At 37.3% G+C, this 26,426-nt stretch overlaps 1 protein-coding gene across 1 annotated transcript in view; it reads left to right on the top strand.

Moving 5' to 3' along the window:
- Positions 1-25,257, top strand: part of Cul4b (cullin 4B) — a 54,100-nt gene extending 28,843 nt beyond the window's left edge. Inside the window, exons 6-23 of the mRNA XM_021154130.3 lie at positions 6,535-6,638; positions 7,293-7,362; positions 7,975-8,048; positions 8,927-9,089; positions 9,256-9,345; positions 9,641-9,723; positions 10,435-10,502; positions 10,970-11,088; positions 12,053-12,245; positions 14,190-14,294; positions 14,920-15,030; positions 16,393-16,478; positions 17,661-17,768; positions 18,764-18,877; positions 19,733-19,838; positions 20,704-20,876; positions 21,658-21,810; positions 24,797-25,257. Of these exons, the coding sequence (XP_021009789.1) occupies positions 6,535-6,638; positions 7,293-7,362; positions 7,975-8,048; positions 8,927-9,089; positions 9,256-9,345; positions 9,641-9,723; positions 10,435-10,502; positions 10,970-11,088; positions 12,053-12,245; positions 14,190-14,294; positions 14,920-15,030; positions 16,393-16,478; positions 17,661-17,768; positions 18,764-18,877; positions 19,733-19,838; positions 20,704-20,876; positions 21,658-21,810; positions 24,797-24,892 (2,016 nt within the window). The 3' untranslated portion in view covers positions 24,893-25,257. The remainder of the gene's footprint in view (positions 1-6,534; positions 6,639-7,292; positions 7,363-7,974; positions 8,049-8,926; positions 9,090-9,255; positions 9,346-9,640; positions 9,724-10,434; positions 10,503-10,969; positions 11,089-12,052; positions 12,246-14,189; positions 14,295-14,919; positions 15,031-16,392; positions 16,479-17,660; positions 17,769-18,763; positions 18,878-19,732; positions 19,839-20,703; positions 20,877-21,657; positions 21,811-24,796) is intronic.
- Positions 25,258-26,426: the final 1,169 nt, after the last annotated feature.

Genomic DNA, 26,426 nt, shown 5'->3' with positions numbered 1-26,426 from the left:
AGCTGATGTTAGCATTAGTCACACTTTTTACAAACTATAGTGTAGCTCTTTTTATCTGTAACACATAAGTTAGAGATCCCTGGTTTCTTTCTTTTTGCTGTGAAAATGAAGTGAGTCAGTGTAGGCAGCACACAACCATGTTCAGGTGCTGCTGCAGTAGACATGTCAGCTGGGAGTGATCCGAAGCTGTTACTTGGGGCTCAGTCTACCTCATTTGGTTCTTTGGTCCCAGTATAGGCGTGCTTCCTGAATAGTAAAACAACAAAAGTAGAAAGAAATTAGAGTAAGAAAGGTCTTAAAAGACTCCATGACGTCTACATACTGTGTATGATAGATAACCTACAAAGCAAATCCATTTTCTAGTATGTTTAACCACTGGTGAAACTCTTAGGAAGAATTTGGTCTTATCTCCACTCCTAAGCAGGAAAGTGAGTCTCAAAATTTAAATAACCCATCCCAAATTACTGGTTGAATAGGGAAGGTCAAACTAAGATGTTTGATTCTTACTTTAGTAGATTTTTCCACTGCTGTTCTGCTTCACTAATAACACCACAGCACCTTAAATACCCATTGTACAGCAGTGTTCAAAGCAGCTAAATTGTCTTACTTTAGGAGAAAAGAACTATAGGAACAGCTGCTCTGTGTTTCCATTTGTTGTGTAGTCTTTATTTGGGTGTGCTAGTGCACAGCCTGTGTAATTGCAGTATTTGTGTATTTTAAATTCATACCATACTGACGGTAGCTATTAAGGAGCCCTATTTATTTACCTTAAGTATTTTCCCTGAGTTTTTGATTTGAAGATATCTTCCTCGCTATATTGATTGTGTTACTTCCTTTCATGTTTAAAGAATATATGTAAGTTGTTTGTGTGTATTTTTGCTTTCTTGTACTTAAGGTGTACTTACTGTTGTTGAGTTGTATTTCTTTGTCTTAAAGTCATAAGCGCCTAGTTATTATACTGGGACCTGCCTGTAATCTCAGCACTTTAGAGGCTGAGGAGTCAGAAGGATTTTGATTTCAAGGCCAGACTGGTTTATATAGGGAAACCTTGTCTCAAAAAGACCTCAAAAAGATAAAGCCACAAGTGCCTATATAACATAACACCTTACTGCTTTTGTAAGCATATTTTAATGTTTTATGTTTTTTAATTAATGTACTGGCTAGTTTTGTGTCAACTTGACACAGCTGGAGTTATCACAGAGAAAGGAGTTTCAGTTGAGGAAATGCCTCCATGAGATACAACTGTAAGGCATTTTCTCAATTAGTGATCAAGGGGGAAAGGCCCCTTGTGGATGGTGACATCTCTGGGCTGATAGTCCTGGTTCTATAAGAGAGCAGGCAGAGCAAGCCAGCGGAAGCAAGCCAGTAAAGAACATTCCTCCATGGCCTCTGAGTTAGCTCCTGCTTCCTGACCTGTTTGAGTTCCAGTCCTGACTTCCTTCAGTGATGAACAGCAGTATGGAAGTGTAAGCCGAATAAACCCTTTCCTCCCCAACTTGCTTCTTGGTCATGATGTTTGTGCAGGAATAGAAACCCTGACTAAGACAATTAATTAATTAATTTTATTTACTGGAGCTGTCTTCAGACACACCAGAAGAGGGCATCAGATCCCATTACAGAGCCAATGTGGTTGCTGGGAATTGAACTCAGGACCTTGGGAAGAGCAGTCAGTGCTCTTAACCACTGAGCCATCTCTCCAACCCCTGTTTTATGTTTTTTAATTGTTTTGTAAATGTTCCTTGATCTATCTAAGAAAGATTGAGATAAATTTAATTTCTAAAAAGGGGCATGACACTACTGTTGCCATTGTATTTTCAGTAAGCACATACTGTCTTTATTTTTTAGATTTTTTTTTTTGAGACAGGGTTCCTTTATATAACCCTGGCTTTCCTGGAGTTCAGTATTATAATTAGAGTAGGTTGGCCTCAAGTTCATAGACATCTATCTGTACACTCTGCTGTCTTTTTATTTTTTATGTTTATTTGTACTTTATTTCTGAGATGGGGGCTCATTGTATATATCTACCTGTCCTCAAACTCCTATAGACCAGACTGGCCTTACTGAGATCTATTGCCTCTGCCTTCCAAGGACTTGGATTAACATGTGCCTGTCCTGTCTTTTTTTTTTTTTTTTTTTGGTTTTTCGAGACAGGGTTTCTCTGTATAGCTCTGGCTGTCCTGGAACTCACTTTGTAGACCAGGCTGGCCTCGAACTCAGAAATCCGCCTGCCTCTGCCTCCGGAGTGCTGGGATTAAAGGTGTGCGCCACCACGACCGGCTCCTTCTGTCTTTTTAAAACTGTACTTTAAATGATAATTGTTCCTGAGTTTTAAATTTTTCTTTCTTAAGAACCTTGAAATCTTTGAGAGTGAGGGTATGCATCTCTAAGTACACAGATGATCATTAATTATAAATGTGATTACTTAAAGCAGTCTGTTAGAGCAGAACACTTCAAATTCTTACCAGTTTTGATAACTAGCTATTAGTGTTTCAAATTTTAACTGCTTTCATCTGTTTGTGTTTATTTTGTTTTAAGATTTGTTTTAATTATACTTTGCTTTATATAAGTATTAATTTATAGATATATATAATATGTAGAATTATATAATTGTAATTTAATATATTTGGGTATTTTGTCTGTATGGTTATCTGTATATTACATGTGTACAGTGTCCTTAGACTCCAGAAGCAGACATTAGATCCCCATGGAACTGTAATTACAGATAGTAGTTAGTGTCTTCTGAGTGCTCCAAATGGAACCTGGGTTCTCTGCAAGAACAAGAAGTACATCTCTCCAACCCTGTTTTGATTTTTGAAATTTGATTTTTTGAGATACTCAGGCTGGCATAGAACTCTCATGGTCTTAAACTCATGAAAGTCTTCTTGTTTCAATGTAGGATTACAGGCATGAGCACCACACCTGTCTTAACCCTACTGGTGACTTAGATCATAATCTGTTACATATTCTTTTTCTTTGAAAGAATCATTAGTCACCTTGAAGGAATCAGTAATCATTTTTAAGATGTGTGGACACAAAATAAAGGTCCTTGATAACGTTTTATCTTATTGAAGGATTGTTTTCTACATGGTGTTGTGTGAGAAAACTTTTGCTGGGGAGCTGCAATACATACATCTACTCACCCTAGATAAGGAAAGCACAATAGACTAAAGTATAGAAAGTTGAGCTTGGTGAAGCAGTGTGTTTTATTGGGGTTACTTACAGGAGTGTGTGGATGAAGGGTTACTTACAGAAGCAGAAATGTCCCAAAGACAGCTGTATCACTAAAGCCTGGGTGACAGAGCTCACAAAGCTGGGAGCCTGGAAGAACTGCACAGCCTGCAGCCTGCACAACAGGTTGGAACATGTCCTTTCCAGGTGCCTCAGTTGCTCCAAACCCCTTCCAGGAAGTTGAGCTGGTATCAGAGTCTTTGTAGTTGAGTTTGACTTTGCAGTTCAGCTTTCTTCTGTCTCAGGGTTTTCAGCGTTTACTGTGCACTCTGCCAGAGAGGGACCTACTCAAGTGGGTCAGTTTCAGGGGCTTCCTCAAGTCCTTTTTCCTGCTTAAGGAGCTTCCTACAGGATGGAATGGAGGAAACCCAACAATGCAAAAACGACGGAACACAATTTCATGATTGATTTCTTTTTTTCGCACAAGTTATTAGTGTTTTGTTTTATGTATAATATATTGTCAGTGGAGCTCCTGTCTTCAGGCCTGGCAAGTGCCTTTCCTCCCCAAGTCACCTCACCAGCCAATTATTTTCCTTTCTTTAAATATTAAAGTTTGAGAAATGAATTGGATGGTGGTGATGCACGCCTTTAATCCCAGCACTTGGGGTTTGCAGAGACAGGTGGATATCGGTGAGTTTGAGGGCAACCTGGACTACAGAGTTCCAGGACAGCCGGGGCTACACAAAGAAACCTTATCTCAAACAAAATGTTTTAAAAATAATACCTAATTTTAATACGCCTATGACAAAAGTTCAGTACATTGTGGTAATTCTTTATTTTTCTTACTGTTTTCGTTAATGAAACATTTCATTCCTTTTAGTATTTATATATATATATATATATATATATATATATATATACACATATTTTCAAACAAGTTGTTAGGGAGGGTTGTTTTGTGTTTTTGATGTGATGTATGGGTTTTGGGGGGTAAGGCCTGGGCTTTGGAGAAGTAAGGGTTAAAAGCTTGCTAAATGTTTGTATTTTATGCCTGACTACCTTCAAAAGCTTTAAGAGCCTGCGTTTACTCTCGGTCTTTTAGGTTGCTAGGTTGTGAACTCAGGGCCTCATGCAAGCTAAGTAAACAGCCACTGAGCGTTACTAGTCCTAGCCCACTGAAAACATCTCTCCTGTCTGCCAGCTAAGCATAGATAAGGCTGTATTAAAAGCGAAGCTTTGCTTGCTTTCTTACTATTCTCATTAGGACTCAATCCATTTCTCTCTGGGTCTTTGGCAGACTTGGAGACTTTTCCTAACTTCCCTCTCCTAAAGGCTGTGGTAGGGAGCTTTATCTCTGATTATTACTGTAAAAACACTTAGATCACACTATAGTTTTCTGATCATGTTTTTCATTCTAGTATGCAGGGTGTAATATAATGTCACATACACACACTTTAAATCTCAAAGTATTAAAAAATAACTTATGACTATGTGATCACTCTGTCATTAAGCAAAATCAAGGAGACAGGCTATACACATACAAAGCAAGAGTATTGATTTTAGTGACAAGTCAGTGAAGTGTGGTGGGTCGGAGCATTAGGCAAATCTGACAGTGAAAGGAGTTAGCATATTTTACCGTATTTGGAAGAAGTGGTACCCAGTTGAATAGTAACAAAAAATGTGCTATCTTATGGGAGAAGATAATAGATATGTCAAGAACTGTTTTATGGGATAAAGGAGAACACAGAAAAGGAAGTAGGATGGATAGGATTTATTGAAGAATTAGAAGTAGGGAAACAGGGCTGGAGAGATGGCTCAGCAGTTAAGAGCACTGACTGTTGTTCCAAAGGTCCTGAGTTCAATTCCCAGCTACCACATGGTGGCTCACAACCATCCGTAATGAGATCTGACGTCCATTTCTGATGTGTCTGAAGACAGCTACAGTGGACTTATATATAATAATAAATCTTTCAAAAAAAAAGTAGGGAAAGTAAAAAAAAAAAATGTGTATTATGTCATTGACAACCTAAACAGGAAATGAGAAATGCTTGAGAAAAATGAGTCAGCCACTCAACAAGATACAGTAAAAAGTATTATAAAGGGAGGAAGAAAGCCTGTCTAGGATCAGTATGAATAGAGGAGCACAGGAAATAAAAAAGTGCACCCTTAGGCATTTGTGACCTAACCCCAGGTTACATGGACTAACTGAGTCTTTCTCAGGGAAGACTTGGTTTTCCAATTTCTCCATAGCTGTTAAATCTGATGGGTCTCTTCTCTCTTTTTTAGAATTGGTGGTTTTCCTCCAGTGGAATAAGGAGATTTCTTTTTAAGCTTTAGGTTAGTTTTTTTTTTTAAATGTGATCACAGGACTTGCATTCTAGCAATGTGACTTCTAGCTTCATGTTGACAAAATTCCACTCAGACCAACAGAGTTTAGACTCCCCCAGTCCTTTTTAATGGAATTTTTGTCTTCCATTGTGGTGAGAGCAGAATCTTGGTATTACGTGACCACACCTGTTGCTTTAAAGTGAAAGACTTTTGATACACACAATAAGAAACATACAAATTCTGAACTTATTAAGGTTTGAGGATAAATTCAAGTACTCTAATGAAGTAAAACTATGTTCATTTTGTTGTCATTTAGAGTATGGATTCTGGGGCTTCAATCTGGTTAGGCAAGGATTCTCCCACTAAGCCCAATTTGCAATCCCTATATTCAACTATTTATAAACTGAAAAATTGGATAAAATGCCATGGTGTTTAATTATATCATACTGATTTAAATACTGCTAGCAATAATTTCCACTTTTTTGTATTCAGGAATATCCAAGGAACTATAGGTTTTAATTGAGTTATAGTAGTTGTTTCTGGCCTATCTCATACATACAAAACAGGTGAAATTATTTTTAAATATAATGACATTCTGCTTATGAAAATTATTTGTAACAAAAAAGCTTTTGTATGTAGTAGTTGCTCTGAATTGGGTATCCTCATGGGGAAGAACTTCACATGATTCTCTTCAGCCTTTACCTTTAGTATAGCCAGCATAAACATATAAATGTGGACTTAGTTTGTTTTTCACTGACAGTGCTCTATTTTCTTGTTTAAGAGTGTGTGTGTGTGTGTGTGTGTGTGTGTGAGAGAGAGAGAGAGAGAGAGAGACTTTAGTTTTCTAGGCTAGCCCAAAACTTCTAATGCTCCTGCTTCAGCATCCTGGGTTGATGTCATGCTTTTGTTTTTTAAAATTGACAAATACTTTATTTTCAATGAGCTGATACAGTGTATAACAAAATGACTTCATGTGATAAATGAGACCCCTACCCTAACTTTATCCTGTCCTAACAAAGTACCTGTTTCATCTTGCAGGCTGTAGAAAATCTTTGTTCTCATAAGATTTCTGCAAATTTGTATAAGCAGCTGAGGCAGATATGTGAAGATCACATCAAAGCACAGATTCATCAGTTCAGAGAATATCCTTTTCAAAAGAAAATGTCACATTTATTTATGTATGTATTTTATGTATGTTCTACTTGTATGCCTGCATGAGAGAAGAAGGCATCAGGAGAGAAGAGGGTAGTATTCTCCATTGCAGATGGTTGTGAGCCACTATATGGTTGCTAGAAATTTAACCAAGGACCTCTGGAAGAACAGCCAGTATTCTTAACTGCGCAGCCATCTCTCCAGCCCCTCAAAACAAAGTATCTTAGTTTTCTCATTACCTCTCATTACTTAGCTCAGTTTGAAATGGAATGCCTGTGTTGGTAGATTTATTTTTGTCCTGTTATCTCTAAAGGAAAGAACAAAATTTTGAAACTTTTCAATGTGATAGTCAAAATCTACAAGTATGGTACTTATTTAAGTAAAAATTTCCTGTCAGTAACTTGTCCTGGCAAATTTCCATTTGAAGGAAATCTCAAATAGAAAACATAATGCTCAGTTATGTTTAAGAGTAGTTTTAAAGGTAGGTTAAGGGGGACCGAATTTGGTTCTGCAGTTTAAAAAAAAAGAATTATGTTTATAATTTGTATTTAATATCAGTATATGGGATATTCTGTATTTAAAACAACTATGTTTTTATATTACACATATGAAACATTTTAAAATCTCCTTAACACCTGTCTCATGGATTCATTGGATAGTGTTCTTTTTCTCAAAAAGATCGATAGATGCTGGCAAAACCACTGTAGGCAAATGGTAAGTCGGCAGTACTTCAGTTCAGAAACATTCAGGTGGTAGAATGTTTTGATAGCTTTCCTGGAAGAATTGGGATATAGCTGAGTGGTAAAGTCTCGAATTTATTCTTTATATTAATGCAAGTAGAAATCTTGAAATCCACTTTCCACCTCCTAAATACCATGGGTACATGTTTAAGATAGTTTTACCTCCTAGCACTGCTGCTAAGGAAGACTAAGTGTACCTTGGATTCCCTCTTTTTTTTTTTTTTTTTCTGAGACAAGATCACATTGTGTAGTACAGGCTGGCCTGAAATTCAAGATCTTTCTGTCTTACTTAGCCTCTTGAGTTCTGGGATTATAGGCATGTACCCCATGCTTACCTCCAGTTTTTCTTTTCAGTTAAGTAGCAAAGATGTCAGAGGACCATCTTAATTCTCTGTTCTCTAGAAACCACAAGGATTAATAGAATAGTTTAAAGATCGGACATCTCAGATACATGTATTTATTTAAGTTGGATCCTAGTAGTATATTTAATGTAAAATCTTCCAAATTCTCATTTTATTAAGAGCTAATACTGAAGATTCAAATTTACAAAAATTGCTTGATTTTTTTTTTCCTTTTTATTTGACAGATAATGATCAGGAGCATTTTTTTGTTTCTGGATAGAACTTATGTTCTTCAGAATTCAATGCTGCCCTCCATTTGGTAAGGATGCCAGAAGATTATTATGAAAAATTTTGTTACATACCATAGTCTTAATTATTATAACAAAAGAGAACAAGCTGTATTCAGAATATTCTCCTAAAAATTCCCATTTGGATCCTAGCATTTTGAGGAGGGGGGTTGTTTTGTTTTGCCTACTCTAATACAGCAGATAGCTAACCTCATAGTGTATGAAGACATTTCTTCATTAGGTATGAAGATCTTAAAGTTTACTCTAGAATTTCTGTGCCTGAATCTTAGAGCTGTTGATCACTAACGTTTTGCTCTTTTATTTTTCTTGTTACTTTATAGTAAAAATCTTGTTTGTTTATGAAAGTAAGATAGCATAATGTCTTGGTCCTTCAGCAGGTGCTTTGCATACTTTATTAATGGGGAGGGGAATTGAGAGAGTAGTAGAGGCAGAGAGAGACAGAGAGTAGAGAAGTAGAGGCCACACATGGAGAGAGGGGGGAATGGGGATGGGGAGAGGGGTAAGAGGTGAGGGGACAGAGTGGGAGCAAGAAGGTAAGAGCAAGAGCCTGATTTTAGAGTTTTGAAGCCATTTATGAATGACCAAATAAGCTGCTCAATGCCAGTATAGTGGAAAGTATTTTGTCTTTGAGCTAATTTTATTTCTAATTTCACTAAGAGGAAATAAGACACTAAAACCTAGTTATGGAAGAAGCCAGGAATTCAGCTTCAGTTCTCATTTAAGACAAAATGGGTTTCCTATATGCTTTAATAATGTTATTCAAAATTAAATGTGGATTTTTTTTTTTATAATTACTACTTCAAAGTCTGAGGACCCAGACTTTGATAAGTCAGCCTGTGCACATGTGGTATTGCCAATTCAGATGATACTTTTTTGTTTTTAATTTTAGGGACATGGGATTAGAGTTATTTAGGGCTCATATTATAAGTGATCAAAAAGTACAGACAAAAACAATTGATGGCATCCTTCTCTTGATTGAGAGAGAGCGGAATGGTGAAGCAATTGATAGAAGTTTACTTCGAAGCCTTTTAAGTATGCTGTCTGATTTGCAAGTAAGTTGCCCTTAACACTCACTGTGCTACCTACAAATTTGATTACTGTTCATAGTTTGTCTGAAATCCATGGAGTGTTGTTCAAATGGAGTTCTGATAGAAGACATTCAGTAAATAGTTAATGAATAAGCAAATACTTTTGGGTTTTTTTTTCCCTTTTTTCTAGATTTACCAAGATTCTTTTGAACAGCAATTTTTGCAAGAAACTAATCGGCTTTACGCAGCCGAAGGTCAGAAGTTAATGCAAGAAAGAGAGGTATTTTAAAATGCTTAATGACTCCAGTGTCTCTTATAATAGCCATTTCACTGTAGAACACAAACTTCCCTTTGTATTTCTATTCCCGACATGGTGATGCTCTTCTCTCACTTAGGTGCTCCTTTCTCTTCTCTCTCCTTAAAGGCCACAATTCTGGATCATAAACTACCTCTAATTTTACATATGCTTCTACCCTGTCACATTTGATGGGGCTCTTCCCTGGATCTTTTGGACTTGACATTTTCTGAATGATTTAAGGGGAGGAAAGCAATAATATAAAACACTATCTTTGTAGGTTCCTGAGTATCTTCATCATGTTAATAAACGCCTAGAAGAAGAAGCTGACAGACTTATTACTTACTTAGATCAGACCACCCAGTAAGTATTACATGCTCAGCCTAATAGTCTTAAAACTGTTGATAAAACACTTTAGGCATCTTAAACTTGTAGTAATTTTCAGGTGTGATTTAGTCTTTAGCAGTTGTTTTTATAATGTGAGCTTAAAGTTATTATCTTCCCTGGCCAATTAGATTTAATCAAGGATTTGATTATTGGTTTGGTGTATGTTTAGTGTGTAATTTTAAAATAATATTAGAGGTTGATGGGATCTTGAAAACTTGGTGTTTTTGAGTCAGAGTTTCACTAAAACCCAACTTGCCCTGGAACTCATGGTCCTCCATGCCAGGCTCCCAAGTTCTGGGATTATAGGCATGCATCACCATGCCCGGCTTTTAAAATCCTTAGACTGATTAAAATTCAGGGAGTGGGTGTTCAGAGAGAAACTGCTTCTGTACTTTCTAAATCTCAGCAACCAAGTGGTTTAATTAAGCAGCGTGGATAGCTGTTTCACCTTCTTAGTAAAAAGCAAGAAAACTTGGAAAAAATACTAGGCTTAGCAAGACCATGGAGATCATTACATTGAGCAAATTCTGAAATACATTATTTTTCTTCCTTTAGGCGTAATGTAAAATATTTTGACACATGGCCTAGAAATGGCAAAATTAATGCAAAATGACTTTTTAGCTTTGTTCTTTCTAGAAGCTTTAAATTTTCAAGGTCAAATCTCAATTCTGTTTTTCCCCCTTTCAGGAAGTCACTAATTGCTTCTGTTGAAAAACAACTTCTAGGTGAACACTTAACAGCAATTCTTCAAAAAGGTAACTTGTAATTTGTAAATAAGAGGTTACTAGGGCTGGAGAAATGGCTCAGTAGTTAAGGGTACTTGTTGCTTTTGCAGAGGGCTCAAGTTTAATTCCCAGTACCCACATGGCGGCGGCTCACAACCATTAGCAATTGTAGTTTCGGGGGCGGGAGGGTGTAATATTTACTCTTCTTCCATCCTCTATGTACACCAGGCATACACACACACAGTGCACATACATACAGGAAAAACACTAATGCATGCTGCTGCTGCTGTTGTTGTTTTATTCTTAGCATGTAGAGCCAAGAACTTCTAAACCTTAGTGATATTACAGCATAATCTGAATTTTTACTCACGTAAATTCTCATTATAGTTCAGACCAGTATCACGATAGAAAATTCAGCTTAACATTTTATTGAAATGCATGGCAATTTTATTTACTTTGTGATTCTCATATTTTAATGTCAAAATATTTCAAACCAGGTTTAAATAGCCTCCTTGATGAAAACCGAATTCAAGATTTGTCTCTCCTGTATCAGCTCTTCAGTAGAGTTCGGGGTGGAGTTCAGGTTCTCTTACAGCAGTGGATTGAGTATATCAAGGTAGTAACAGTTTGCTTGTTGACATTTTTCCTGACTGTTTCGCAATCTATGTACCAAGAGGGTCAGAAAGCATTTCTTGTTAGATGGGAAGTTTTATTAAAAGTGAAAAAAATTGGACTGGAGACATGGCTCAGAGTGTAAGAGCACTGACTGCTCTTCCAAAGGTCCTGAGTTCAAATCCCAGCAACCACATGGTGGCTCACAACCATCTGAATGAGACATGACACCCTCTTCTGGTCTGTCTAAAGACAGCTACAGTGTACTTACATATAACAATAAATAAATCTTTTTTTTTTAAAGTGAAAAAAATTAAAACATCATCCTGAGAATGGCGGCTGTGTGGTATATCAGCAATAAAACTTGAGTAATACTTGATGGGATTTCTAGCTCTAAGATTTAAGCCAGGGAATATGGGAAGTTGTTTGAGTTCTGAAGCCATTTGGTTAAGATAAAGTGTAGGATCTGTTCTTACAAGTTTGAACCATAAATCCTTCCTTCTCCTCCTTCCCTCTACTTCCCTCCCTGACCATATTGCTTTTGTTTTGTTTTGTTTTGTTTTGAGACAGGGTTTCTCTGTGTAGCCCTGGCTGTCCTGGAACTCACTCTGTAGACCAGGCTGGCCTCGAACTCAGAAATCCACCTACCTCTGCCTCCCAAGTGCTGGGATTAGAGGCATGTGCCACCACTGCCTGGCCACAACATTGCTATTTTTAAAAGTACAGATCCGACTTTCTTAACAATGAAAGAAAAGTTTCTGTAGTCTTAATAGGTTATCGTGTATCCGATGATAACTTGTTATTTTTGTTTATAAGTGAGTATTATCTGTTTTGGTTTTTCATTTCCCTCAGAGACAGCTGTACCTTTATGATTATTAAGTACATGTGCCAACTTAGAATATGACTTGGTGAATATTTTCCCTGTGGATAAATCAATTACTATAAAATTACACCATTTTCATTTTCAGGCTTTTGGAAGTACCATTGTTATTAATCCTGAAAAAGATAAAACTATGGTTCAAGAATTATTGGACTTTAAAGATAAAGTTGACCATATAATTGATACCTGCTTTCTGAAAAATGAAAAATTTATCAATGCCATGAAAGAAGCATTTGAAACATTCATTAATAAAAGACCAAATAAGCCAGCTGAACTAATAGGTATGTTTTACATTCTCTTCTGGGTGTGTAATGTTCTTTTATTGATAAACTCTGAGGTAATATCATATTGTACCCATTCCTGGTTTGTTTGATGATGTTTAGCCAGTAATACTAAGTCTTAGAAGAGACACTAAGGATCTGGATGTGAGAAAGAGTCTGTCAAGCTGAACAGCGTCTCATAGTCTTTATATTGAGCATGATATAAACTCTATGTCAGGTAGAACATTGGGTCCCAGTTACTTTTTGCCGCAGACCCTCTGGGTCCCGTGCCTGCGTAAAACGGTTCTCTAGAGTAGATGGGCAAAGATTAGGACGTGACAGACAGACAAACACACAAGAGAGGTGTTGAATCTGAATGTAATGTCTGGTTGAGCTTAGACTAATTATATTACAGCGAATATCATCAATAGTAAAACATAACAGATACGGTACATTGAAGTTTCCCAGGTGCAAAGGGAATGACTGCAAAGTTTATGCTAGGGATCAGCATCCCTCCAGATGCAAGAGGAGTGACTTCAAAAAGACTATGTTTATCTTAGAGATTAGCACCTGCTGGGGTTTCGTACTTTAGAGTTAATTGGGCTAGAGGAGTTTTAACCCTTGCCTGGCCTCAGGAATAAAGTAGTGTCAAGGACTTAGGCCTTGTTAATACTTATCTATGTCTGGAGAATTCCCATTTTTCAGTATAGTAACTTAATTTGCTGTTGGCACGGAATATAGTCTGTAATAAGAATTTCTATCTCAGTGAGAATTCCAGTCTCTTTCTGTAGATAGGTGAAATAATGACTAGTACTTAATTGGTTATTGAATAGGTTAAACTCCTTGTTGCTATCTGGAATCTAAGAACACTGGGAAAAGGCTTTAGCTATGTTAGAATACAATCTTAAAAGGCATTTACTATAAGGTAATGCTTAATAGAGTGCACGTGAGTCTATACATTAGACTAACGGTGAGTGGAGGATTGATATTATGATTTATAAAAATTTGGGGAGAAGAATGTCAGACTTCAGGAAGAGAGTTCCCTTTGAAACCCATTGCTTCATCGGTCAGTTTCCCAGCTTTCACTATGTCAAACTGACTCAACCAAAGCAACTTTTAGTGAGTAAGCTTGACTCTATGCTTTCCAAGCTTGTTGTGATTGTGGGACAGTGTGCTGTTGTCTAAAAGTTTCCAGTTATAGCTATAGGAAAAGGGCAGCATGAAATTCCAGTGCAAATGAATAAAAAGTCTAGGATGAAAATAAATCTAATGAGACAGGCTCGCTGAGTATACAGGTGTGTTGCAGTGTTTCTCAAACAAGGTTCCCACACATGCACTCATGATGCTAGTATATGTGCCCTAGAAAACTAGGTCATCTGAAAGGATGGAGTTGGATTTGGTTTAAGTCTTAATTATATTTAAATTTAAACATTTTATAAATTGTGCCTTCTCTGTTTCTGATTTAGTCAAATACAAAAGTAATGTTTAAGAATACTGACCATTTGTGTAAAATAGAAACTTTAGAGAGTACCTGTGTTTTCTGGTGACTTTGTTTACACAGGGCTACTTGGAGCCCCCACCATACGCTGTCTCTATCTCATTTTAAGTTTTTTCTTTTTCTCTTTTCTTTTTTTTTTTAACTCTGAAAGTGAGGGTTTGCACCCAGAGACCTGCACATGGTAGGCAGAAACTCTACTACGGTGCTCTATATATAGTCCTTCCATATCATACTGTAAAGTATACTCAGTCTGGAGTCTAATTTAGTGCATTTACTTGTAGTATTTGTTAGCCCTGTGACAGTGACATGGTGACTTGATCTTCCTTTTGTTGGAGGCCATAAAATGCATGTACATATAGCAGAAATACTGAAAGAGTTAGTATTTTATAGTCCTGTTTGGGTATGTGTAGTGGTCAGTACCTTTCAGACACCCGTGGTCACTAAACTATAGTTTTTCTCCATTTCAGCTAAGTATGTGGATTCAAAACTTCGTGCAGGCAACAAAGAAGCTACAGATGAAGAGCTTGAGAAAATGTTGGATAAAATAATGATTATATTTAGATTTATCTATGGTAAGTGTTGATTACTGCTTTCACGATTTTCTTTTAAAATAAAGCACTTGGGGAGCCAGGCATAGTGATAAGAGACCTGCAATCCAGAATTCAGGAGGCTGAGGTAGGTCACATAGTATCAGCCCCGCCAGGGCATCATAGCAAGGCCCTGTCTCAAAACAAACAGAAAACAAAACAAAGCAAGCACTCCTTTAGGAACTAAAAACTTTTATATAACCCAGAACTACAGGGAGAACTACAGGTTGTATTTTATTTATTGCATATTTTAGATCATTAAGAACAGTTGAGGAATGTAACTAAATTGCCTTGTATTTTGACCTTTCCACTATTAAGAACCTGGGATTTTACTGCTTGTTTTAATCTCTTTGAGTTTTGGTGCTAATAGAACCAATGTATTAGGTTTTTTCCCCCTGAAAAATAGTTAATACAGTCTTAATTTGTTTTATAGTAAAAGAACTTTTGAAATGTCTGGCACAGACATGGACCTGCAGTGTTCTTGAGTTTAATAAACTTGGATAAAATGTATAAAATTAAATAACTTATTGTATTGTAATAAACTTTTTAATGCCATTTCTTACAGCTTTACTTGGCATATCATGAGTGTTATCTTTTTTATTTAATACAGGTAAAGATGTTTTTGAGGCCTTCTATAAGAAAGATTTAGCCAAACGCCTATTAGTTGGCAAGAGTGCATCAGTAGATGCTGAAAAATCAATGCTGTCCAAACTGAAACACGGTATGTTTGCCATTCTTTTTTTAATATCCGTTTTTTTTTAAATATTTGTGGGAAATTATGGCCTAATTATACTCTCTTCATCGATTGCTGCTTTGGTTGATCGTTTTATATACACATGAAAACATAAATTGAAGGGGTGGGGAGGACGGCTCAGAGGGTAAGAGGCACAAGCGTGAGGACCTGAGTTTGATCCCTAACACCCATGTAAAAAAATTCTGTGTGTATGTATGACTCCAGTGGCTAGGGGTGGGGTAGAGGTGGGGAACAGGAGAATCTTTGAGGATTCCTGGACACCAGCCTAGCTCTGGGCTCAATAATAGACCCTATTTCAAAGGACTAGGTCTGTTCTGATAGAGCAGTACAGCCAGTGACCTCTATACCTGTGCACACTTACCCCAACATACGTACACATTAAGTGAGTAGGACGGTCCTAGCCTCTTGCTGATAGCCACAATTACTGGCTTGTTTTAAAGATAAAGAATTATTCTTTTGTTTATTAGTATAAAAGTTCCCAATTATCCTATACCTGGATTAAAGAGTTTACCTCTGAATTATTACTAGGGCACTCTGACAGGTAAGACTTGTCTTTTCATTCTTTTTTTTTCCAATTTTTTATTAGATATTTTCTTCATTTACATTTCCAATGCTATCCCGAAAGTCCCCCATACCCTCCCCACCCCCTGCTCCCCTACCCACTCACTCCCACTTCTTGGCCCTGGATTTCCCCTGTACTGAGGCATATAATGTTTGCTAGACCAAGGGGCCTCTCTTCCCAACGATGGCCGACTAGGCCATCTTCTGATTCATATGCAGCTAGAGTCAAGAGCTCTGGGGTACTGGTTAGTTCATAATAATGTTTCACCTATAGGGTTGCAATCCCTTTAGCTCCTTGGGTGTTTTCTCTAGCTCCTCCATTGGGGGCCCTGTGTTCCATCCTATAGCTGACTGTGAGCATCCACTTCTGTGTTTGCCAGGCACTGGCCTAGCCTCATATGAGACAGCTATATCAGGGTCCTGTCAGCAAAATCTTGCTGGCATATGCAATAGTGTCTGTGTTTGGTGGCTGATTATGGGATGGATCCCTGGGTATGGCAGTCTCTGGATGGTCCTTTCTTCCGTCTTAGCTCCAAACTTTGTCTCTGTAACTCCTTCCATGGGTGTTTTGTTCCCAATTCTAAGAAGGGGCGAAGTGTCCACACTTTGGTCTTCGTTCTTCTTGAGTTTCATGTGTTTTGCTCTTTTCATTCTTACAAGTTGTTACAGATCATATTTGATGCCCACGTTAAGTTTTGCATTTTATTTTCTGATATAAAGTTTTTGTTGTATTACCTTGAAATATAAACATATAAACATCTTTAACAGAATGTGGAGCTGCTTTTACCAGCAAGCTTGAAGGAATGTTCAAAGACATGGAGCTTTCTAAAGATATCATGATTCAATTTAAACAGGTAAAAGCTGGTTAAACTCTTACTTAATTCCTTAAACTTCAAGATACTTAAGTTATGTCCTTGCGGCAGTTTGTATTGAAGAAGATAAATAGAAGCCCATATATATATATAGACAAATACTTCATGGCAATTTAAACGTTAGTACAGTATAGGAAAGAGATCAAAAATGAATTTTAAGTATATTTAGCTTACTTCAGAATTTAGTCATAATTAACATCCAGAATAAGACAGAAACATAAGTAAAATGTATTAGACTAAAGTTAGTATTAGAAGAATTATACTTAGATAGTAAGAGCGGGGCTTTTCTAATCAGTTGGAGGCTTTGCATGTTCAGAGCTTGTAATGGGGATAGAGGTGAGGTGATCAAGGACAGGGGTGGTATATTCTGTCTCTGTTGACATTTGGGATCAGAATTTGGATCTATAGTTTTGACGACCTAAATAAGAGGTTGTTTTAAAGTATTGTAAAAACATAAGCAACCAGATGTAATTTGTGTAACTAGTCTCAGCTGCTTGGAATGCTGAAATAGTATGTGGGCAATATAAGTGAGACCTTGCCTCAAACAGCAGTGGCAGTAATGACTAGACAATAGTGATGGCAAATTAGATTTTACTCCTCATGGGTTCAGTAATGACTTCTTGACTACTACATTGAAGGTGGTCAATGGAACCGAAAGACTCAAAGTTCAGAATTAGTAGGATCATGGATCTTACAGTAGCCACAGGATGGCATTTATTTGCCTTGCCCTTTCCCCTTCTTTTCCTTTCCCACTTCAAACAGGGAATGGATCATTTGAAAAACTGGAGACTTGGGATGGCTGGTGGGGTGAGGAATGGGAGTTACTACAAGGTGTTTCAGTCCATGTAGGGTCTCTAAACATGGGTTTAAAGGTGGCATTGAGGGAAAAACGGTGAAGAGATGCTACAACAGCCCAGTCGTGTGTGAGAGGTTGAGTTGTTAATACCTTGGATGTTTTTGTGGGATTTTTGTATGCTACTCTATCAAAATGGCCACCTGGGTACAGCATTTTGTGTAGACTTCATTTCAATCCATAATAATTCTTTATTTGCAGGATGGTCACTATCTACATGTATTTTTAGAAAAAGGAAATTCTTAATTTAGTCATTATTATGGTATGACATATATTCTTTCATAATCTTGGTGTATGTATTGATCTTATAGTATATGCAGAACCAGAATGTACCTGGCAATATTGAATTAACTGTTAATATCCTGACAATGGGTTACTGGCCAACTTATGTGCCTATGGAAGTCCATTTGCCGCCAGAGGTAAGTCAAATTGTTTCAAAACTAAGCTATAGACATGGAAATCACATTTTCCCCCTGCATTTCATTTGAAAATATGTGACTTTTAAAGGCTTATGTCAACAAATATAACAACAAAATATGAGTGTTAATATTTTATTCTTTTACTTCATTTTTCAACTAGATATCTAAATTGAGTGCTATTTTCCCTAATTATTTTGTTTCTTAGCTTATGGCCCCTTAGTCTTTCTAGCTGTGAAAAAATCCAGCTCATATTCCACCTGAAGGCGGGATTGGTAGATGTGCTTGATGGATGCCCTGGAAACTGTCCTACTTAGGACCAAAACCTAGAATGTTGGAAGAAAGAAAGATACTGAGCCTATGGAAAGAACTATGGGTGCCCAGAGAGTAGATTTCCCTCAGTAAGGGAAGAATATGGTGAAGAGGAAGAGAAAGGGCAAAGCTTCAACTTTAGAAAAGGCTCACATTTAGCAGATGGTAAAAAGAAGAACCTGTGAAAGAAATGTGGGCAGAAGCAGCAGTGAGAGAAGGGAGTTGGTACAGTATAGAAGCCCGAGTCACCAGAGTGAAGGAATGATTAAATACCAGGGTAGAGAAGATCAAAGAGTGGAATGCTCACCAAGCACTGTTACATGGGGAGTTAAATTTTAACCTTAACTTAAAGGGGTTGATAATCTACTGGAGGTAGTCAAGAAAACTATCAAAAGCTATTCCAGATGGGGGTTAAAGTATTGAGGGGGAGGTCATTGAGGTGGCCCAGGGTGAAGGCACTTGCCAGCAAGCTTGACCTCATAGTTCAACCCCCTGAACCCACATAGTGGAAAAGAGGGTACCTGACTCCTGAAAGTTGTCCTCTGAGCTTCATTAGCACATGATGGCATGCACACCCCATTTCATTCATTCACTAAGTACTTTTTTTAAAAAAAAAAAATAGTGCTAAAGGTAACATTTATATAACATTTCATATGCAGCTTAAACACTTATTTTATTTGCTTTAGATGGTAAAGCTTCAGGAAATTTTCAAGACATTTTACTTAGGCAAGCACAGTGGCAGGAAACTCCAGTGGCAGTCAACCTTGGGACACTGTGTGCTAAAAGCTGAATTTAAAGAGGTAAGTGGATTTTTCCAAATCTTTACTTCTATCTTCATCTTTAATATGGCTTGTCCCTTGGTTTGAAGGTTCAAGTTGCTGTTTTATATGTGTGTCCTTGACACTGGTGTAGCCACAGTGATAGGTAATTACAATTTTGTGTATATTTTAAGATGGTTACCTTTTCAACAGTTGAGTTAGCCCTTGTCTAAAATGAAAAGCTCCCCTCTGTCTTTCTCCTTCCCTGTGGATGCAGAGTTCATACTGTGTTACTGGAAATCATGTGGCTAGAAGCTAGAGAACAGAATGGGAGATACAGGCAAACAATATCCATTGGGAAAAATCTGTATCTGGTCATGAATGATCTGAATCAAGTCAAAAATATTTGAAAGTGGGGAATAGTGACACACAGGACTGTAATCCTACCACTTGGGAGATAGAGGCAGGAAGGAGTTCAAGGACATATTTGACTACAAAGGAAGTCTAGCGTGGGCTGTGGGAAACCCTGCTCAAAAAGTGCATTCAGAATAGTAATTTCTTGCTGCTTATGGTGAATGTCTATAATGATACATAGGACTGACTTATGTTCATTGCTTTGTTCTGTTTTAATAAGGATTATAGAAGACATATTAATAGGCCAAATAATCCTTCATCCCATTTTCTGTAGACTCACACCTAAATCTCGCAGTACACCTCCTACTGCCATCTCATGCAGTACTTTGAATAATGTTAATCATCTAGTCCTAGTCATCTGGGCTTAACTCACTAATTAAACATTGTTTCCCTATAGGAGGTTACTACTTCTTGATTTATTTTTCATGTGTTTTAAAAAAACAGGGAAAAAAACCCACAACAAAACTGTTTTTTCTCCAACAGGGCAAAAAAGAACTCCAGGTCTCTCTTTTTCAAACCATGGTGCTGCTAATGTTTAATGAAGGAGAAGAATTCAGTTTAGAAGAGATCAAGCATGCTACTGGGATAGGTTTGTATTGTGTTGTTTGTCTAGTAGCAGCAGTTGTAGTTCTCTAGTCTGTGTAGTCACTGTGATCAGAGCTCTGAACATAAAAGGAAATGATCCTCTCCTCTGTACTTAAAAAAAATTGTTTGTTGTTTTTTTTTTTTTTTGTATATAGCCTGTGTGTGTATGTATATCACACATGTGCAGGGATCTGTGGGGTCTAGAACGGGGCATTGTATCTCCTGGAACTTGAGTTAGGTGTTTGTGAGTCACCGTGTTAGGTGCTGGGAACTGGCCCTTATTCCTCTAAAAGACCAGACACTACTCTTGAATGGTGAGATAGCTCTCCAGCCCCCTCCTCTGTATCGGCAATGATGGAACTAGCCACCTGTACTGTGAGAAGGTTCTAGTCTAGAAGCTATGAAGATAATTCTGACATAAACTCCTAAAAGAGGCTTCTGGTAGAATGTTTCTAGCAGCAATGAAATTACTAGAGATACAGCACAGTGAAGGAGAATGAAGGTTTATAAGATGATGCTAGGCTTTTCATAGGATTAGGTTAGTGTTACCATCATTAGCAGTGAAGCAAAAGGTTAATGGAGAATATCAACAAACTCAAGTGATAGTAAAACAACCAAGTTGAGTGTCCTTTTAGTGATTGACTTGAGAGAAAGGAAATGTTTTGGCAGTTGTCTGCATGGATGATAATACATGCTTTTAGAACACGAGTAGGGAAAAAAATGTTACTGGGTAGCACAAAGAGCAGTTGTTGGTAATGCTGGGGAAAACAAAGCAGTGTATTACAGAACGTTGGAGTAAGAGTGACATTGAATGTGGGGCTCCTGCTAATTTGCTACAATCAAATAATTAACCATCATTTCTTCTTCAGAGGATGGAGAATTAAGAAGAACACTGCAGTCACTAGCCTGTGGCAAAGCTAGAGTTCTGGCTAAAAATCCTAAGGGCAAAGATATCGAAGATGGTGACAAATTTATTTGTAATGACGATTTCAAACACAAACTATTCAGGATAAAGATCAATCAAATCCAGATGAAAGAAACGGTAAACCTTTTGCTTTCTCCTAGTCCTACAGTATTGGGTTAAATGTGTTTATAGTAGAAATTTACAGATTAAAAAGTTATATTATGCTTGAGTGTTTTAGCTGCATGTACGTTTGTGCAGCATCAGGGCTGGGGCCCACGTGTAAGAACGGGACTTTAGATCCATTGTAGCTGAAGTTACAAATGATTGTGAACAGCCACATAGATGCTTGGAATCTAACTCATATTCTCTTTAGTTGCTCATTCAGACATATATGCAAACAAAAGACCGGTGCACGTGAAATAGGAATAAACATTTTTAAAAAGAATTTATGGAAGTAAATTTTTGGATCAGTGGGTATAAACATTTTACATTTTAGGGAAGGACAGTAGACAAACTCCAGTGTTATTCCTTTGGTGCTCTCTACCTTGTTTCTTTACATGGTCTCTTACTTGCCTAGAACTCACTAATTAAGCTGGCATCATGTCCATCAGGTACTAGGGATCTTGTTTTTAAATGAGTTCACAAAAATCTAAATTTAAAAGATAGATCTTCATGTTTGCAGGGAAGGCACTTGACTAACTGACTGTACTTCCCAGTGTTCAAAGGTGGTATGTTTCTCTTCTGTATTGCATTACTTTATTGGTACAGAGCATTAGTGACAACAGAAAGGAACTATACTAAGTTTTTTTTTTCTCTCATTTAGATAACTCAGGCTCTTTAGAACAGTAACATTGTTATGTTCCTAATATACAGTTTATGTTCCTAATTAAGTTTGACTTTATTTGAAAACTTGTTTTAGGTTGAAGAACAAGCGAGCACTACAGAAAGAGTATTTCAAGACAGACAGTACCAAATTGATGCTGCGATCGTTCGAATTATGAAGATGAGAAAAACACTTAGCCACAATCTTCTTGTTTCAGAAGTCTACAATCAGCTAAAATTTCCAGTTAAGGTAGGTATTTCTGTTGCCTCCACACTGAATCTATTATAGGTGAAAGGAAATACATTTAATTTTTAGACACTAACCTTGGAAATATAGATGAAAGACTTAAAGCCATTTGGAACAACATGTATTCATTTTCTGTATTTGTACATGTGATTCACAAAAGAACTTTGTTTAGCAAAATTGAGAACTAGTTTACAAAAGCTACTCCCTGTACTTGAAAGTTTAGTGAGTAAATGTGACTTTGAAATTTTTATTTTTAAAGATTTATTTATTCAAATATACTGTAGCTGTCCTCAGAGACCCCAGAAGAGGGCATCGGATCCCATTACAGATGGTTGTGAGCCACCATGTGGTTGCTGGGGTTTGAACTCAGGACCTCTAGAAGAGCAGTCAGTGCTCTTAACTACTCAGCCATCTCTCCAACCTGACTTTGAAATTTTTGAAGTTAGTTATTATATATCTTTTGAATCTTCTTTTCTGGAGATACCTTGGCATTTGACAGATTTGATTATTAGACTGAGTTATATCTTAAACTTGGTTACCTGTATAAATATTTACTAAAATCTGTTACAGAGACTTCTGGCTATATCTTAATGTTAAAGCACTTTTTGTTTCTTTTGAAAATGTCTAGCAGTGCTTCTAGTATACTCAAATTGGTCAATATGGGCATGGCCCGATACAAATGTTCAATAGCAAAGGTGCTTAGACAATGTGGTGGTGTATTAGACTATTGTTCAAATTTTAAAATATTTTAAAGTGTCTGTGATACACATTTGATAGAGGTTGCCTAGACTCCTGGCTGTTAGGATTCCTGGCAGCTTTGGACTTTGATAAGTCACTTAATTTTGCTGAGCTTGTTCGGAATTGATAGATATACATACCTCCTAGTATTATTACTTTCTATTATTAATCATTTTATTCGTTTTTTTATTTTAAATGATATCCCCCTTTCGAGTTTCCCCTTCACAAACCCAACATCGCATCCCTTACAGTATTATTTTGAGGCTTATTGAGATAGGAAGTATAAAACCCTTGATCATGAGTTTAGTACGTATTGAGGTTTTACTTGTAGTAGCTGTTACTTCCACTCTTTCAAGGTTTGAAGACTTGAGACTGCTTCCTCATTACCACACCTGCATACATGCTCACCTAATCATTTTACGTACGGCAAGATTGCTTACTAAGAAATAACTAGAACTTTGATCATAACTGAAACCAACAGGATACTTAAACCTGGGGCTATTACATACACGTTTACTTCCTTTTTTCTGCTTTGGTTTGGTTTGGTTTGGTTTGGCTTTGAGATAGGGTCTTACTGTGTTCTACGGCTGGCTTCTAAGTCAGTCCTTCATTTTTATCGGTTCCATATCTGTGAATTCAACAAACCAAAGGTTGAAAAACACTCTTAAAGAATGCACTAGCTGAGCCTGGCGTGGTGGTGTGTGCCTTTAATCCGAGCACATCCCAGCACTCGGGAGGCAGAGGCAGGCAGATTTCTGAGTTCGAGGCCAGCCAGGGCTACACAGAGAAATCCTGTCTCGAAAAACCAAAATAAATAAAGAAAGAAAGAAAGAAAGAAAGAATAAAGAATGCAGTAACTGACTGGGAAGCGGTGGAAGGCAGATCCCTTGTGAATTGTACGTCAACCTGGTCTACATAGTGAGTTCCAGGATAGCCAGAACTACAAAGACAGACCCTATCTCAAGCATGCCCATGGGCTTGCTCCCCCCCAACACACTCCAAAGACATGCATTCACTGTATGTAGGGACATGTACTCTTAGCTACCAGCTGAGGCAGCAATATTACTTAAGCTTCTTATCTTAACAAAATCTTGCATCTGTATTGAATATTCAATTTCTTTTCCTTTTTATCTCAGGTATTGTAAGTGATGTAGAGATACTTGTTTATGTCAGGGTCATTCATTCAAGAGATAAGTGTAATTAGCAATGCAAGACTATTTATTAAAAGATAGTATTTCTAATTGTGTGTCTCTTTGGGGCATTTCCCTGTGTGGACAGTTCTATTCAGTTCGACCTTGAGCTGGAGGTGCAGGCACTTGTGAACCCTGGCATTGGTGCCGGAGCTGGACTTCAATAGTAGTACACGCTAAGAAGCCCTGAACCATCTCTCCAGCACTGAGACTTTGTTGGTGTTGTTTTTGACAAGGTCTAATACATCCCAGGCTGGCCTTCAGTTCTCTTTGTAGCTGAGTCTGAATATAGACATGTTTGACCATGCCCAGTTCTAAATGAATTCATGTCATAGTGAAATTTTAACTATAAGATTCAGAGGTCCAAATCACTTAATTAAATAAATTAAAATTCATAGTAAAACAGAAACATACAGAGGTGAATTAATGTGATACTTTCCCAAATTTCCTGTAATTGTGTGAATGTGTGGTATTGGGGAGTAGAACCTAGGCCCCTTTCATATGCTGGTCAAGTACTGTACCACCTGGTAAAAGCCTTAACTGCCCTATTTTGTTTGTTTTTTTTGCCAACTTTCATGAACTCACTTTTGCCATTTCTCAAGCTACGTAAGTAGCAAGGATTATGTAGACTTATGCCAGTATGTCCAGTATTTTATATAGGTCATATAGTAATTTCTCTTACACATTTTAATTCATGTGATAATTGTTTATTTACTTAATTTCAGGTTTGTTTGGGACAGTCTTACTGTGTAACCAAGCAGGTCTTCCTCTGAATCCTCTTGCCTCTGGCCTCTTACTTGCTGGGATTTTAGAAGTATGCTACAATGCTCCAGCTACATTTAATTTAATTTAAGTTTATTTAATTTAGAGACAGGGCTTGTCATGCACTCTGGCTGTCCTGGAACTCACTATGTAGACCAGACTGGCCTCAAACTCGGAGATCTACCTGCCTCTGTGCAGTCACTTCTGGCCTTTGTTCTCTTTTTTAACGGGATGTTGGTGGATGGGCTTAAGCTGAAGTGCTTCTGAGTTTTGCATTGAAAATATGCTTTCTCTTACAGCCTGCTGATCTTAAGAAGAGAATAGAATCCCTCATTGATCGGGACTACATGGAAAGAGATAAAGAAAATCCAAATCAGTACAACTATATTGCATAGAATGTTGGCCTTGGAACTTGTTGTCAAAATGCTGTAGCCATTGGATAAACTAATTTGTTGAATCTCATGTTATTTGACTTCTTTTATACTTCTGATGACCAAATGAAGCAGTGTAATGGGAATAGTTGCGTGGACTTCTCTCAGTGGTTAACATACCCATTTTAAAGAGTAATACTTAACTTTTAAGAAGAATGTTGTTGAATTCTATGCATGTTATTTAGTATGATGTGCAGAAAACTCTTTAAGAAAGTACCTGGGTCTTCATGATTCCTTTTGGAACTGGGGAAGAGATCCCTATGGCCATTAAAAGGGGGAGGGTGATTCTTATACATCATCAATAAAGCAAAAGGTTTATTTGCCTAAAAGTCATTTAAAGATACTTAAACTGCATGCAAATTTTATTTACTGTACAGAGTTCTGGATGTATTTATCAAATAGAAAAACCACCCTTGACTTGGTTGTTTACCCATTTTGTGGTTTCCCTTGAAAAGAAAAGTAAGTTTTCATTGTTGTTGGCATTCTGTTACACTGAAGGGGAAAGAATCTTATTTGGAAACAAGTTTTTCAAGTAGGGTGACAGATCCTTCCATCGTACCTTATATATTCACATCCTAAAGGTTTCCCATTAGGACTCTGGGATGTGTACATAAGACTTAGCCCCAAATTCACTGTCCCGATCATCTTGGACTACAAGAATATAGAGGGGAAAAACCCAGGTCCTTTTATTAAAACTGAATACAGTATGAAAATCACAGGAGACCAAAACCAACAAATAAGTTTTATAAGTTGCAGGAGTAACAATTTACCAGCTGCTTTTCATTATGTTTCAGTCGTTAAATGTTTGGGTCATGTTGTCTTTAATTTGGGTGGATTGTCAATTGTCAGAGTTTTCCTAGGATTTGCATTCCAGTTTTTTCTACTAAATGATTTTTTTTTAACTGTCATGCGCCTCCTGATTTGGAGAAACTCAACATATGATTCCCCCTTGTCTTCCTTACACACTCCCTATTGAAAACTTCAAGTTCTGTAGTCCTTTTTTTTAATTGTTTGAATTTAAGAGTTCTTTATAGCCATTGGACACTTGCTTTTCAGGGAAGTGTCTCCAAATTGGTCTCACACCAGAAAATAAGGAAAGTATTGTTTTTCAAATTCAAACTGTGAGTAAAAGACTTTTCTTCCTCACCAGAGGGCTCTGCTTTGCTTCCTGGTTTCTCTTTCCATGGAGGAAATGGATTATGGCAGAGAAGCAGACTGTTTTTGTGTTTTCTTTTAAATTAGAACTTCTTCGATGCTTTCTCCACTAGCATATGTCTTTGTCTTTATGGAGCAATTAGGCATACTTTCAGCTCAGAAGACTTGGGGGCTCTTATGTCTGCTATTGTTTTCTTGAATTCTCAAAGACCTGTGGCTAGCTATCTGTATTTTTTAAGTTGCCTGTTTCTCTCTAATGCATCAACTTGCACACTGTTTGACTATGTATAGTATTTAGAATTAACTTCCTGGTTCTTTCTGAGCAGCTATTTCGTATATTTTT

This window comes from Mus caroli, unplaced genomic scaffold (assembly GCF_978045245.1).
Source record: "Mus caroli unplaced genomic scaffold, Mus_caroli_1 scaffold_5, whole genome shotgun sequence".
Classification (NCBI taxonomy): Eukaryota; Metazoa; Chordata; class Mammalia; order Rodentia; family Muridae; genus Mus; species Mus caroli.
This window is presented reverse-complemented; position numbering and strand designations above follow the sequence as displayed.